Source organism: Saccopteryx bilineata, chromosome 5 (genome assembly GCF_036850765.1).
Source record: "Saccopteryx bilineata isolate mSacBil1 chromosome 5, mSacBil1_pri_phased_curated, whole genome shotgun sequence".
Classification (NCBI taxonomy): domain Eukaryota; kingdom Metazoa; phylum Chordata; class Mammalia; order Chiroptera; family Emballonuridae; genus Saccopteryx; species Saccopteryx bilineata.
Genome location: NC_089494.1, coordinates 261,686,702 through 261,701,201, shown reverse-complemented (window position 1 = coordinate 261,701,201; position 14,500 = coordinate 261,686,702). Strand labels below are relative to the sequence as shown.

Here is a 14,500-nt window from a genome sequence, read left to right as displayed (position 1 = left end):
ATGAGCAGTATTACTTCTATTTGGGGGAAGACTTTGAGAAGGATAGGTACCAAATCACCTTTGAATGTTTGGTAGAATTCACTAGTGCAGCCATCTGGCCTTGGACTTTTATGTTTGGGGAGGTTTTTGATTGTTGTTTCTATTTCCTCTCTGCTTATGAGTCTGTTGAGGTTTTCCACTTCTCCATGACTCAGTCTCAAAAGATTGTATAGTTCCAGAAACTTATCCATTTCTTCGAGATCGCTGAATTTGGTGGCATCTAATCTTTCATAGTATTCTACTGTGATCCTTTGTATATCTATGATGTCTGTGGTAATTTCTCCTCCTTCATTTCAGATTTTGTTTATTTGAGTCCTTCCTCTTTTTTTCCTTAGTGACTCAAGCCAGGGGTTTGTCAATTTTATTGATCTTTTCAAAGAACCAGCTCTTTGTATTAATTTTTTTCTATAGCTTTTTTCTTCTCTGTTTCATTTAGTTCTGCTCTAGTTCTGACTATTTCCTATCTCCTGCTGACTTCAGGTGGCCTGTACCAGTTTACATTCCCACCAGCAGTGAGTGAGGGTTCCATGCAAAGCTTCTTCAGCTGAAGCGATGCAGTTACTGAGGAGAGTAGAGCACAATTGTAGGAGAAGAGCAGCACTTCCAGCGCCAGCACAGTGGGGTTCTTCCCGGCAAAGGCACGCATGCGCCCACAAAGGAAGCAGTCTACTCCATTCTCCAACACGCAGGGCCTGGATGGAGCGAGCCAAGGCCGAGGCTGGGGGGGTCGTGCGCCCCAAAGCCTTCTGGAATTTTCCGTTTGCTTTTGGCTGATGCGAGCTATTTATCAAAACCCGAGCTCATGCGAGGAGTGACATGGCGCACGCACATCTTGGCCTTCTGTGTGTTAGAAGACGCAGGGGTTACAGCTCGACTCACCCGTCACCCAATCCCGTGCACATTCTCTGACAAGCTCGGCCTGCAGAAGGCAGGGACATCTGGGCAGGCGTCACTGGAGCGGGCAGATCTTTAACTGAGCTCCTGGCAATTATTAGCTTGGTAATGGGCATAGCCTGGGCGTAGCTAAACAGTTAACAGGGTAAACATTACTGAGTAGAAAAAATGAGCTAGCTTCCTGGGGACATAGAAAGACTTGGCTCCCTGCAAAGTAGCTTGAGCACTTATTCTGTGGCAGGAATGACCACAGAGTTAACTCACGGGTGACCCCGCGGAATCAGCTTATTGCTGTCATCATAAAGCTGAGAAACCTGAGGTTCAGAGAGGTTATGTTTCTTGCCCAACATCACACAGCAAACGGGTAGTGGAGCTGAGACTGGGTTCCAGAATCCTGGATTCCAAGGCAGGAAGCAATGTCCCTTGGGCAGGTCCTTGGGCTAGACGGAGTGGGGGGCCAGGAAAGAGGTACAGGAAGAACCCATTTTTTAACATCTCCATCAGAGGCCCAGGACTCCTACTCCTAGATATTTGCCCAGTATTTACATAAAAGAAGTGGAACAAAATGAAAACAAATAAACAAACATATGCAAACATTCGCAGAAGCCTTACTCAGATCAGCTGAGCACTGCACACCCCACGCTGTGGCACATCCCCATGAAGGACCAAGCAATTAGAGGACGAATTACCGACAAGTGCAACGACACGGATAAATCTCAGAAGCAAGACACCGAGGGAACGCAGGCATGAGAAAGCACACGGAACAGTCTAGAACAGCAAAACCAAACCCAGTGCTGCAAGTCACAGCTGTGGCTGCCTCTGGAAGGGGCTTGGGGTACGGGGTAAAACAGAAAAGGGCCCTGGCTGACTGGTTCAGCTGTAGAGCGTCGGCCTGGTGTGTGGAAGTCCCGGGTTCGATTCCCAGCCAGGGCACACAGGGGAAGCGCCCATCTGCTTCTCCACCCCTCTCCCTCTCCTTCTTCTCTGTCTCTCTCTTCCCCTCCCGCAGCCGAGGCTCCATTGGAGCAAAGTTGGGCCCAGGTGCTGAGGTTGGCTCCATGGCCTCTGCCTCAGGCGCTAGAATGGCTCCAGCCACAATGGAGCAACACCCCAGATGGGCAGAGCATCGCCCCCTCGTGGGCATGCCAGGTGGATCCCGGTCGGGCACATGCCAGAGTCTGTCTCTCTGCCTCTCTGCTTCTTACTTCAGAAAAATACAAAACAAAAACAAAAACAAAAAAACCAGAAAGGGGCCCAGGGTCACCGGAGAACTTTACAGGGTAATGGACCATTCCTGGTAGGGGTATCAGTTTCAAGGGTGTATACACCTGTCAGTCATCACACTGTAAACTTAAAGCCAGAGCATTTTACTGTAAGTAAATTATGCCTCAAAAAAGAAGCCTACTGGGACCTAAGATCTGTCAGAGGCTCAGCTGGATGGCATCTGTCCCAGGACATAGGACATCCAATGTGCACCTCAGCAAATAAACCCGGACACCCTGCTTACGTCCAGAGCCTCCACATCCTTCGAAGTCCGTGCTCCTCTCTTCCTCCTCCTGGACGGGGAGCCGGTTTCTGAGGGCGTCTGCACATTAGATTCTAAGTTCCTGAGCAGACTTTGAGCGTCGTCTACCTAAAATCCAAAGGTAAGGGGAGACACATTAAGTCAGTCAGCCCAGTGCCCCGGGATTGCAGCCATCGGGTCCCCGACCCCAGCAGTCTGTGTGCACTGGCCCTGTGTGTGCACTGTCCCACCTCTCATCCCCACCTGGGGTTGGCTACACACCCTTCAAGACTGTTCAGGTGTCACCCACTGAGGAACCCCCGGAGCGCCTTCTTAGAACCCAGAGGCAATACTTGGGCCAAAGCTCATTCCACTGTTCTTCCAGGTCAGCGGTCCCCGACCGTGGCCTGCGGGCTCCTTGCTGGTAACAGCGTAACTCGGGAAACGGCACGTGAATACGTATTAATTTTCCTGTTATTTCCGATGTCATTGGATGACTTTTCAGAAAATATGTTAGATTACCTTAAATTACAGAATGGCTTTATTGTGAATGACAAGTGGTCACGCTTTGTGGATTCTGCATTTGAAAATTTGCCCACTTGCTAAATTTTCTTTGTAACCTCCAACATCAACACCTGAGGCACTTTTATGGTCATTCCTGGGCATGTGCAGAGCGGTGAGAAGTGCGAGTCACCCGACTGGAACTTCCAACTGAGAATGGACTGCCTCTTGTCTCAGCCTGTACTGTAGCAAGCATCCTTTCTGTGTTCTATTCAGTGACATTCTTTTCTTGCACTTCTCTTGTGCTTTTGTCATTTAAAATGCCCTGAACACAGGAAGGGCTGTGACTGCGCCTCACGGAGAAAATGCATGTGAGAAGTGGTAAGCTTCGCTCAGGCACAACTTCCAGTGCTGTTGGCCATAAGTTCAATGTCAATAAATCAACAATACATATTAAATAACGTGTCTTCGAACAGAAACACACATAAAACAAGGCTACGTACGTATCGATCGGTTAATGAAAAATGTTGTGACTAGAGTATTTCCCCCAGGGGCCATGATTCAGTGTTTGCTAATTCTGCGTTTGCAGTGAACGTAATTATCAACTGTATTTTAAATGCCTGAAACACTTGCCAAGCCCCTCTTTGACCGCTGGCTGCTTATGGATATAATCTTTGAACTGGAGAAATGTCACCCATTTGTCAATGAGTTCCTCACCAACTCTTATGGAGCATCTACTCAGTGGTAAGCCTTATTTTAGTTAATGGGAACAGAGTAACGGACAAAATAAACAAATCCCCACCTCCATGGAGCTTACAGTCTAGTGACAGAAGAGAGATGTAAACCAAGAAATAAATACATACTATGTCAGAGATGGCAAGTGCTACAGAGAAGAGGAATGGATGGGGAATGGAGAACAATGGGAGGGGACATCTTCTTGGACAAGATGGCATTTGAGGAAAAACTTGAAGGAAGTGAGACAGCAAGCCAATCAGATATCTTATGGGCGGCTTTCTAGGGAGAGGGCACAGCCCGTGCAAAGGCCCTGAGGCAGAAGCACACTCAGCATGTCCAGGGAAACCCGTGTGGCTAGAGCAATCTGGGTAGACTGGAAAGGGGCAGATGATGAAGTCAGAGATTTAGGGATTGTTTGTTTAGCAGTCATAGCTGCCCAGTACAAGGGTTCTACCAGGACGGCCCCAGTCAGATCATCTTACAGTAAAGACTCCAGGAGAAAAAGCTCATTGACCCCATAGAGGTGCATCACTGTTTTTGCTTCCCAGTTAAAAATGACCAGGAGGCCAAGAGTCACTAGCCACTTGATTACAGAGGCTAATAAGAAAGGCAAACACAAAACAAACAGAAGGGGAAGCAGGCAGGAAACAGACACAGCCTGGGGAAAATAAAACTTAACATAATTACAAAACTCTCAGAGATAAAGTACTACATTCACAAAGTAACAACAGCAGGATGGTATAAACAGAACACTGTGAAGGCAACAAGGAACAGTCAACACTCAGTGAGTGCCAGTATTATTTCCCCATTACAGAACTCATGAGGCTGTGTTATAATCGTGTTTCCTGGTAATCTGTCTCCTGGAGGTTGTGACCCTCCAGTGGCAGCAGTAGGGTCTATCCTGCTCACAGAGGTGGCATCTAAGACCACTGGCCGGAACTGGCGGTAGAAAGTTCTCAGCAAACGTGTACTGTAGGGATGAATGAAGGAGGGAAGGCGTGAATGCATCCTAATGCAGCGGCAGGGACTCAAGAGAGGCTAATGAGGCCGTGCACAGAGCCGGGAGGCAGACTGGACATCCAGGGGTGGGGATCCCCAGCCCTGCTGTCCACCATGCTCAGCTGGGCTTCCAGTCCAAACCGCTTGTGCTACAGAGGAGAGACCCAGGCCGGGAGAGCTTTAGCGGCTGTCTACATCACACGGCTGAGGATGGGGCAGGCACTTCTGGGGGACCCCAGGACAGTGCCCTTCCGTCACTTAGCAGCTTCCCTCAGAAATCACTATGTCCAGCCTCCTCCTGGATAAGGCGAGCGCGGGGCACGACCGGCGGCGCGCGAAGCCCGGGATCACGCTCCAGTGGATTCAGAGCCCGGAGTCACAGCCCGACCCGAGGGCCAAAGAAGACCGCGCCCCGCGCGCCCCACACCCTGGCTGCCCGCTCGGCGGACCCACCTGGTGTCGCAGCCGTGCGCGGGCGGCGCGGCGGCCGAGCCAGAGGCCGAGGCCGAGTCCGAGCGCGGCGCCCAGCAGCACGGTGGGGGCCAGCAGGGCGGGCGCCGGCCGCACCGCGTCCCGGCCCAGCAGCAGCCGCGCGTCGCGGCTGCAGGCCTCCCCGCCGCGGGCCATCGGGGGCGCTCAGGCCGCGGCCCGGCCGCATCCCGCCCGCCGCCGCGCACCGCCCCGGCCCGCCGCGCGGCGCAACGGCCCCTCCAGGTCGGCGACGCGGCGCTCGGAGCCCGGCGCTCGGAGCCCGGGCGGGCCAGGGGTGCGGCGCGCTCCGCCGCCTTTCTGGCGTCTCCTGCCTTCGTCGCCTCTCCCGGGTCCCTGCACTGCCTGAGCCGGAGGGAGGAGCCTGAATCTTCCGCCCAAAACTTTGAGCCACCCCCGCCCCAGCCCGGCCTTTGCACTGAGCATGCCCGGCGGGAGGCGCGGTTTTCACCGAGGAAAACTTTGGAGGATTCTTGGTTTTACTCCGGGCCTCTGGACTTAACAGCGGAGAAAGGGGTCCCCAGCAAGGAAGGGTGGTGTTGCTCCTAGAAGTTTATTAAGCGCTTACGCTATACCAAGCTTTAGTCTATCTCAGCCTCATCAGCCCTCCGAGATGGGTACTATTATCCGCCCCACTTTCAGAGGGGGAAGCTCAGAGTCAGAGCTAAGTGACGCAGTGCAAGTCGGCCTCCAGCCTTGTCTCTGACCTCTGCCTGTTGGCTATGCTTGGGCCGCATAGTCCCCTCTGCTTCTGAACTTGTTTTCTTTCTTTCTTTCTCTTTCTTTCTTTCTCTTTCTTTCTTTCTTTCTTTCTTTCTTTCTTTCTCTCTCTTTCTTCCTTTCTTTCTTTCTTTCTTTCTTTCTTTCTCTCTCTCTCTCTCTCTTTTCTTTTGAGAGGAGAGAGATGAGAAGCATCAACTCATTGTGGCACTTTAGTTGTTCATTGATTGCTTCTCCTATGTGCCCTGACCCAGGGGCCTCCAGCTGAGCCAGTGACACCTCGCTCAAGCCAGCCCTTGGGCTTCAAGTCAGAACCTTTGGGCTCAAGCCAGTGACACTGGGACCATGTCGATGATCCCACGCTCAAGCTGGTGAGCCTCTGCTCCAGCCAGTGGCGACCTTGGGGTTCTGGACCTGGGAACTCGGTGTCCCAGGCTGATGCTCTATCCAGTGCGCCACCACCGGTCAGGCTGAATTTGTTCTTAAGAATCCTGTCTTAACGCCTCTTCTTTTGTGGATGGTCAATGCTTTCCTCTAAGACAGTGTGCGGAAGATTGTCACTCCCAGCCCCCCATAGAAATGAGACACTGTGTGGTCATTCATTCCCTCAGCATTGACAGAAAACCTGTTGATCCAACGAGCACCAGGTCAGCAAGGAACCAGACAAAGCTCAGGCATGGGGGATCTCCCAGCTCTGCCGGGACAGAGACAACCAGAGGAGCTCAGCCTCTGTTCTTTCTTCAAGCAAACCTTTACTGAGCCAGCTCTTGTCCTGGGTGCTGGGGGGACAGCCGTGAACGTGCCAGTGTGCACACGCGTACACACAGACTGTTACAGTTTGGAGCTTAATTCCCTGTGACGGCCGGGGACATGGGGACCACGGGGATCCACTTCAACAGAGAATGGCTTTTGTGTTCTTAACCTGGACGTGCACCTTTAAGTTTCTCCCCCCCCCCCCATCATTTCCTTGTCAATCCTTCCAGGTGGGCAAGATGGAAACTGTTATCCAGATTTAGTTTTTATAGATGAAGAAACTGACAGCTAGAGAGGAAAAGTGGTCCGCTCAGCTGTTGCCATGAGGAAATAGAAGAGCTACATTAATGCCTGTGTCTGTCTGGCTTCAGGGCTCACACTATGCTATGCGGCGCCTCTTAAATGTTTCCATGGAAGTCTGTCAGAGGCTCCTGGGAATGTCTGTGGGGACAATAACTAGGAGTTCTTGCTTTATGCTGGCTATTTCTTTGGTTAAGTTTTTATTTTTTTTAAAAGAAACATAATGTTCTTTGCATTTGCTTTAAAGTTATTTAAATATTAAAATCATCTTTTAAATTATTCATTGTCAAGTAGAATTGATTGTCCAGCGATATGCTAGCATTTAGCCTTTGGCCTGTCTCACTCCTGGCACACTGCCAGGTACTCTGTAGGAAGCTTAGTAGCTAATAAATTCTTGCTTTCCCAAACCCCATCACCTTGTCCATGTCAAGTCGGAGAAGGAGAAGGCCTGTCCTTGGAGGGGGAAGAACGGGCTGGCAGTGGCCCGGCTTCCTGGCCTGAGGCTGCAGCTGTGGCTGGCTGCCCTGCAGGAAGGCTGGGAGAGAGCCCTCTCCCCAGAGAACAGGCGGAAACTGTGACGGAGGGCCCAGGGAGCAGGAGGAAGCAGAGAAGTGGTGCACCAGGCCTTCTGCTGTCTCTACCTCCCAGTCTCCCCTCCACAGCAAGGCACAGCCCCATCCCCATGGAGAGTTCAGGAGTTTGCTCAGCTGCTGCCTTCTGGCTCCAGACACCAAGTCCCCTCTCTCTGGTTCCCAGAGTCATCCTCCAGGGGCTGGCCTGCACACCTGGCCCTGGGGAGTGTGTGTGTGGGGAGCAGGCAGGGTTAGGTCCAGGTCTAAGTCACAGCAAGGGCTCAGGCAGTGGGTGCCCAACTGGACCGAACTAAACCAACCAGAAACGAGTCACCTTTCCCTCTCTCTGTCCTGAGCTGCCATCCCCCCCCCCCCCCGCCCCTCTCTGGGCTGCCCTGTCCCCTCTGGGCTCTCCAGGACACATGGCCTTGCCTCTCCAAATACTTCTATTGGGGAGCTGCTGGGCCCGGGGCAGGCTCCGGTTTCAGCCCGGTGGGTGTCAGGGAAAGCTTTCTGGAGGAGGTGGGTCTCAGCTAAGGCTCAGAGAGCAAGGTAGGCAGCAGTAGAGGGGCGCTTGAAGCCCCTGAAATCTTTGGGCGCGGGAGAGTCTCCGGATCAGTTGTGCGCAGTGCCGAGCTCGCGGGCCAGGCGCCGGCCTTGCCAGACCGGCTCGCTCCCTCCCACTCCCGCCCTCGGCCTGGTTCGCCTCCCGACCCGCCAAGCCCCAGATGCCGGCGTCTTCCAGAAAAACTTTCCGCGGCGGCGCGCACTGGGCATGCTCGGCGGCGGGGCGGGCCTGGGCCCGGAAGCGGCCGCAACTCCGCGGCGCCCGCCACTTCGGAGCCGCTGGCCGGCTGCGGGCGATGGGGTCGGCGGCCGCCGCGGGGCACGCCACGTGGGTGCTGGCTGGGGGCCTCCTGGCCGCCACCCTGGCGCTGCCCGCTGGGCCCCGGGGCCGGAGCTGGCTCCCCGCGGGCCCGAGCCCGGCGCGGCGGCCCCTCGGCGCGCAGGCGGCCCCGGAGGCCCCCGCAGCCCACGCAGCCCCCGAGGCGGGGCCCGGGCGGACCGCGCAGGTAAGCAGGCCCCGCCCCGGTCTCGGATCTGACTCGGGCGGCTGAGCTCCGTCTCCACCCGCGGCGGGACGCTCCGTGGAGTGGGGGAACTTATCAGAAAGGGAGGGCGCAGCGCCGTGTTCCCGAGTGGGTCCTGCTTACGGCCGATAACTCCCAGGAAGGGTGGGGACAGCTGCGAGGTGGCTGCGGACAGCCAGCGGCGGGGTGGAATCCCATTCTGCAGCCCGAGAGCTCTGGGGCAGGGCAGGTCGCTTCGCTTCTTGTGCCTCCGTGTCCCGCGCTGTAACTGCTGCAGCGTCTGCCCCAAGGGGTCGATCTGAGGGTTGGGAGAGTTCGCGGACGCAGAGCGTCGTACGGATGGGAGCGCCCCACCGGAGAGGAGCGGTTGAAAAGGACACTTGGGATTACTGGCTGGAGTTTACCGGACTGCACTCTCCAGGTTGATGAGTTTAGCCACTTTTCGCTTCACCTGCCCTTCCCTTTGTGGTCCCAAACTGGGGAAGGCCCAGAGCCCTGGCTGTCACCCTAGATTTCAGCGCTCGCTTCTCTCCAACTGGTCACCAATCCTACTGCCTTCTCCCCCTGATCAGCTCGGATATCTGACCTTCCTCCTATCCCCGCCGGCACTTAGGTTCAGTCCCCACCTCTTCTCTTCTGTCCTCTGGTGACTGTTTCCTCTGGGTCTGCCTTTGCCCCCTAATTTGTGCTCTCTCCCATCGGTTTCCTGAGATCTATAGGAGATCTGTCCAAGGTATTCATCTGACCACTTCCCTCTGCTGCTTACACCCCCTTAAACCCCCAGGCCAGTGGCAAACCCAGGCTTCTGTTCCCAGCAATGCCCGTGGTCTGGCTCTCACCACCTGGGGTCCCCCAGCCCTCCCCCAGGGCCCAGCTCCCCTGGTCCAGTGGAGTTCTCCACCTGCAGTCCCCAGGGCACCTGCTTCACATGCTGCAGACTTTTAGGTCTCTTGAAAGCTCTCCCCTTCACTTTCTACTGTTGGCTCTGGGGTTTTTACTAGAGAAGGCAAAACTAATGATACTGTGTCAACTTACTGAGCTTTTAGAAAGTACCACGACAGAACGTTTGTGCAAGGTCCCTTTACTTGCTCCTGCCGCCCAAGGTGGGAAGTGTGTGGCCCGGCTTTGCAGGGAGTCCTGTGCCCTGGTCCTGGCCCCGAGGTCAGAGTCCACTCCCCTGACCTTACCAGCTTTGCACGTGCTCCTTCCTCTGGGAAGCTAGTGCTGGAATCTTCGGTAGAAGTTTGTTGCTCGGATCTACAAGAAAGTGCTCTGAAAACCTGGACAAAAATTCTCGCTGTTAACTTATCACCCATCTCTTCCTGCTAAAGGTGAACTATTAGACAGTTCCCAGATGGTCTAAAACTGCTCTGCCCAATACAGTGGCCATAGTTACATGTGGCCATTTAAACGTAAACCTTTCAAGTGCTCTCTGGCCCCATGTGCTAGTAGCTATTGTATGGGACAGCCCAGACCATGGAACATTCCCATCATCACGGAAAGTTCTGCTGGAAGTTTGTTGGAAGGAGAGAAGCAGTGAAGGGTGGTGTGGACAAGAGACTCCTGAGTGGGCCGTTTGTTACCAGTGTTTATGGAGGGCCTTCCAGGTGCCAGGCTGGGTTCTGGGTGCTTGGGATACGAGAGAACAGGACAGTCTCTGCTCTTAAGAAACCTGCATTATCGGGACAGGAGGAGGACACTCAGTAATGGTGTCAGGCTATAGAGAGACATACAGTGGGCAGAGGGGACTGAGAGAGATGGCAGGGAGCTCCCTCTAGACAGGGTGGTTAGAGAAGGCACTTTGAGGGGGTGACAGTTGAGCAGAGCCCTGTCAGGAACGACTCAGGCCAGGGGCACTGGGAGAAGAGTTTCCCAAACTAAGATGACAGTGGGACAAAGGCCCTGGCGGCTTGTGCTTGATGTGGTCCAGGACCAGCAAGCAGGCCAGTGTGGCTGGAGCAGGGGGTGGAGGGAAGCGGTGAGGAGTGGGAGGGGTGAGGCCAGAGGGTGAGGAGGGGTCCACTCGGGAAAGGCCCCGTGGCCGTGCTCAGGACTCAGGATCTTACATGAGTCGGCTGGAAGCCAGGGGAGCAGAAACATGACATGCCCAGAGCCATCTTACTAAAGCATCTCCGCGGCAGGTGTGAGGACAGAGGACAGCTGTGGGAGCTGGAAGACCGAGGGAGAGGGCAGGTGGGAGGCCGGGTGGATGATGGAGACAGGCGGTGGGAGCTGGAAAACCAAGGGAGAGGGCAGGTGGGAGGCCGGGTGGATGAGGGAGACAGGCGGTGGTCAGGGGTGGCTGGGGTGGATGATGGAGACAGGCGGTGGTCAGGGGAGGCCGGGTGGATGATGGAGACAGGCGGTGGTCAGGGGAGGCCGGGTGGATGATGGAGACAGGCGGTGGTCAGGGGAGGCCGGGTGGATGATGGAGACAGGCGGTGGTCAGGGGAGGCCGGGTGGATGATGGAGACAGGCGGTGGTCAGGGGAGGCCAGGTGGATGATGGAGACAGGCGGTGGTCAGGGGTGGCTGGGAGGCGATGGGATTGTGGAAATAGTTTGCAGGTAGAGCAGAGTCAGGGGGTTTTCTGGGAGTGGGTGTGGGTGGAGAGAGAGGTGAGATAGGATGAAACCCAAGACCTGGGCCTGAGCCAGCGGAAGACGAGCGATGCCCTTAGCTGATGTGCAGAAGCCTCTCACGGCAGCAGCTCCGTGCTCAGTCGCCCCTCCTGCATAATCTGTTCTACAAGCTGTATTTCTTATGGCGGTTGCTTGCAGGATGCTATAGGAGGATCAGAGGAATAGCCAGCAAGGTCCCTGCTTGAGGGCTCTCAGAGACCACTGGGGCCCTGGCATGTCAAAGAGCCACGAGGGCAGGGTGGTGGACAGAGGCCTGGGCAGGCTAACGCCGCTGCACGTTGCCAGCGCGTCCTCCAGACATCGCTCCTCGGTGCGTCCTTGTTCACCTGTGCGATGGGAGGGTCATGCTCTGGAGAGGGACTGTGTGTTGTGGAAGAATCATAGGATAGGGAGTCACCCAGGGCAGAATAGAGTCCGAGCTTCCTGCCTGGGCAGCCTTGGGCAAGTGAGCTCACCTCCCTGAGCCTCAGTTTCCTCCTCTGTAAAACGGGAGAAATACAATGCGGGCATGTAAAGTGATGGTCGTGCACCTGGCACTTGGAGGAAATAGTAGCCGTCGTCATGATTGCTAATGTCGCTGAGAGCTGCCTGGGCTGTGAGTACAGGAAGTAAGGGATATAGCCATACCATGGGGGCCAGGCCCTGGGGTCAGGGGGGGCTTGTGGCATGGGCGGGATGAATGCATTGTGCTGAGGAGGGTCCGTGGGGGTGGGCATCGGGTTAGTGGACCCTGGCTTTCTACTGGTATTTTTCCAGGGGAGCCACTGCAGGGCTGTAGGAGGCCAAACCTGGTGGCCTCTCGATGTTGATCATGCATCCAGCCCACAGGAGGCTGCCCCAGGGTGCTGTGACCTGTGTTCACTCAGTCCCTGGTGTGTGTAACTGGTGCCCCCCCCTTAGCTGGCACTGATGTGTGACCAGCCATTAAAGGGCTTGCCCCTGGCTCTGCACACTTGCTTTCCCCTGGAATGTCAGCTCTGCGTTGTTGCATCCCTGTGACAATGGGTGTCATTTATGTGACCCCAGACCAGGAAAGAGCCCCATTGCCCATAGCCAAATTTTTATTTCCTCATAGGTTTTAAGTGCCAGTCCTTTAATACTCTTTTTTTTTTTTTCCAAGTGAGAGGAGGGGAGATAGTGAGACAGACTCCTGCATACACTCTGACTGGGATCCACCCAGCAACCATTGTCTTGGGCCAATGCTTGAATCACTAAGCTATTTTTAGCACCTGAGGCTGACGTGCCCAGACCAACCAAGCTATCCTCAGCATCCAGGACTGACATTTGCCCCAATTGAGCCACTGGCTGTGGGAGGGAAAGAAGGGGGAGAGAGAACAGAGGAGAAGCAGTTGGGTCAATTCTCTTGTGTGCCCCGACCGGGAATCGAACCTAGGATGTCCATATGTCAGGCGGATGCTCTATCCAAGCCACTGACCAGAGAACCCTTTCATACTCTTTTTAGAAAAACCATTGAGATTTACTTAAGGCAGTTACTAGACTAGCCAAAGTATTTTCTTTATCCTCCTTAGAAGTTCACCTTGTTCTTTTATTAAATATGTGTAGCATGAAATACTTTTTGCTTTCTAACTAATTTTCTGTATTTTATTGTAGCACGGAGACACTTCAGGAGACATCCAAGGAACTTTGGAGAGCGGAGTGGTTTTTCAGAAATGCGCAGTGGTAAGTGTCCGTAGGTGGCTCATGCAGGGGGGTGCAGTGATTGGATTCTGCCCCAGTCCTGTATTGGCGAGAGGATGCATTTAAGAATCACCAGGGCACAGGGTATGCACCCATGTCTGGACACATGAGTGATGAGGTGACCTACACAGGAGTTATGTACGATTTCACCAGGACTAAGGTTTTTGGTAGCGATTGAGTTATTGTTAGCGGAAGTCCGCTGTGATCCCTGAGTAGGTTTAACATTGCCGTGGTGCTTGGCATCTCAAAGGTTATTTAATATCTTTCAGGTCCTTACTGCCATGCGATGGCTTTTCACCTTGTCCTCGTGGTGGGGCCTCTCAGGTTCAGCCATGTGCTAGAAGGACCCGCAGACCTCAGCAAAGCTGTTGTGCTCACAGTCATAGTTTATCACAGCGAAAGCATACAGATCGAAGTCGGCAAAGGGAAAACATGTAAGGGACAGAGTCCTGGAGAGACAGCTGACCGCTGTCCTCCCCTGGTGGACTCATACAGACAGCATTTAAATTTCCAGCAGTGATGTGTGACGTCGACCAGGGACGCTCGCTCACCTGAGCTTTGCTGTCCGGGATTTTTATTGTGGCGGGGGTGGGTCACATAAGCACAGGGTACCCATGCAACTGAGCACAGGGTACCTCAGTTACCGAGTCTCCAGCCCCTCCAGAGGTCACTATGGTCCAGCCTGGCCCAAGACCTCCCCACCGGGAAACATGTCAGCCTGAGCTACCTGGTGTCACCCAAGGCCGCAGGTGTATGAAGACGTTCTTACCAGGCAGGGTGTTCCAAGGACTTTGGAGGTCCGTCTCCCCGGGGCGGGGCCAGGGCCAGTCTTGCTCTGGCCTCCTGTGCGGGGTTTGGGCTGCCGAGCCTGCTGAGTTGGCCGTTTACTGCACGCCGTCTTCTTCTCCTGGGCCCTTGGGGGGGGGGGGGTTGTTCCCCTTTCTGGACACAGCGAGTGCTCTAGTCTCCCGTGTCCTTCTGGAGATGTTTGCTGCCGTGTGCATGCAACTATGAGCGTGTGTCTGTGTGTGTGCACCTGTGTGGACCCGTACACATGCCTCCTCTTCCCCCTCTACAGAGGTGGCGGTGCACTAACACAGCCCTGCCACCTGCTTTTGTCACTTATACTCCAGTCACTTATCTAGGGGCACGCTGGGGGCAGGGGGGTAGGGATGCTGGCAGATAAGTTAAGAGAGGGGAGCAGGACAAGGTGGCCAGAGGCCGGTGGGGTGCCACTGGGCGGCTTCCAGTAGCCGTGCCAGTGAGACACGCCTGGGCGGGGCCTGGGGGGGGTGGTGGCCCTGCGGGCAGGAGACCAGCTCAGGACGACCCCGCAGACCAGCTGGCAGTTGGGGGCCCCAGGCAGGGCTTTGGGGCCAAATCTTCAGAATAAGGGAGTAAGAAAGAACCATTGTTTACTTTTCTTGGTGACACCGGGTGTCCTGAGCTTCCCAGCCTGATATTGGTTCTGTGCCTGGATGCTTTTTCTTCTGAGTTTCTCTGTAGGAATGACTTCCCCGCATTTCAGGGTCCCAGTTACTCTGAAACTGCCACCAAGCAACAG

At 54.7% G+C, this 14,500-nt stretch overlaps 2 protein-coding genes across 7 annotated transcripts in view; one reads left to right on the top strand and one right to left on the bottom strand.

The window, feature by feature from the left end:
• Positions 1–5,525, bottom strand: part of EVC (EvC ciliary complex subunit 1) — a 72,192-nt gene extending 66,667 nt beyond the window's left edge. For 3 of the 4 annotated variants that reach the window (XM_066278759.1, XM_066278760.1, XM_066278761.1), the window contains exons 1-2: positions 5,126–5,524; positions 2,441–2,566 (exon numbers count right to left, since the gene is read on the bottom strand). In XM_066278759.1, coding sequence (XP_066134856.1) covers positions 2,441–2,566; positions 5,126–5,299 — 300 coding nt within the window. In that variant the 5' untranslated portion in view covers positions 5,300–5,524. Of the gene's footprint in view, positions 1–2,440; positions 2,567–5,125 lie in introns of all 4 variants that reach the window. The other variant, XM_066278762.1, reaches the window with a different exon arrangement.
• Positions 5,526–8,298: 2,773 nt separating this feature from the next.
• EVC2 (EvC ciliary complex subunit 2) overlaps positions 8,299–14,500 on the top strand; it is a 90,789-nt gene continuing 84,587 nt past the window's right edge. For 2 of the 3 annotated variants that reach the window (XM_066280779.1, XM_066280776.1), the window contains exons 1-2: positions 8,299–8,579; positions 12,850–12,918. In XM_066280779.1, the coding sequence (XP_066136876.1) occupies positions 8,370–8,579; positions 12,850–12,918 (279 nt within the window). In that variant the 5' untranslated portion in view covers positions 8,299–8,369. Of the gene's footprint in view, positions 8,580–11,437; positions 11,549–12,849; positions 12,919–14,500 lie in introns of those variants that run through there. The other variant, XM_066280777.1, reaches the window with a different exon arrangement.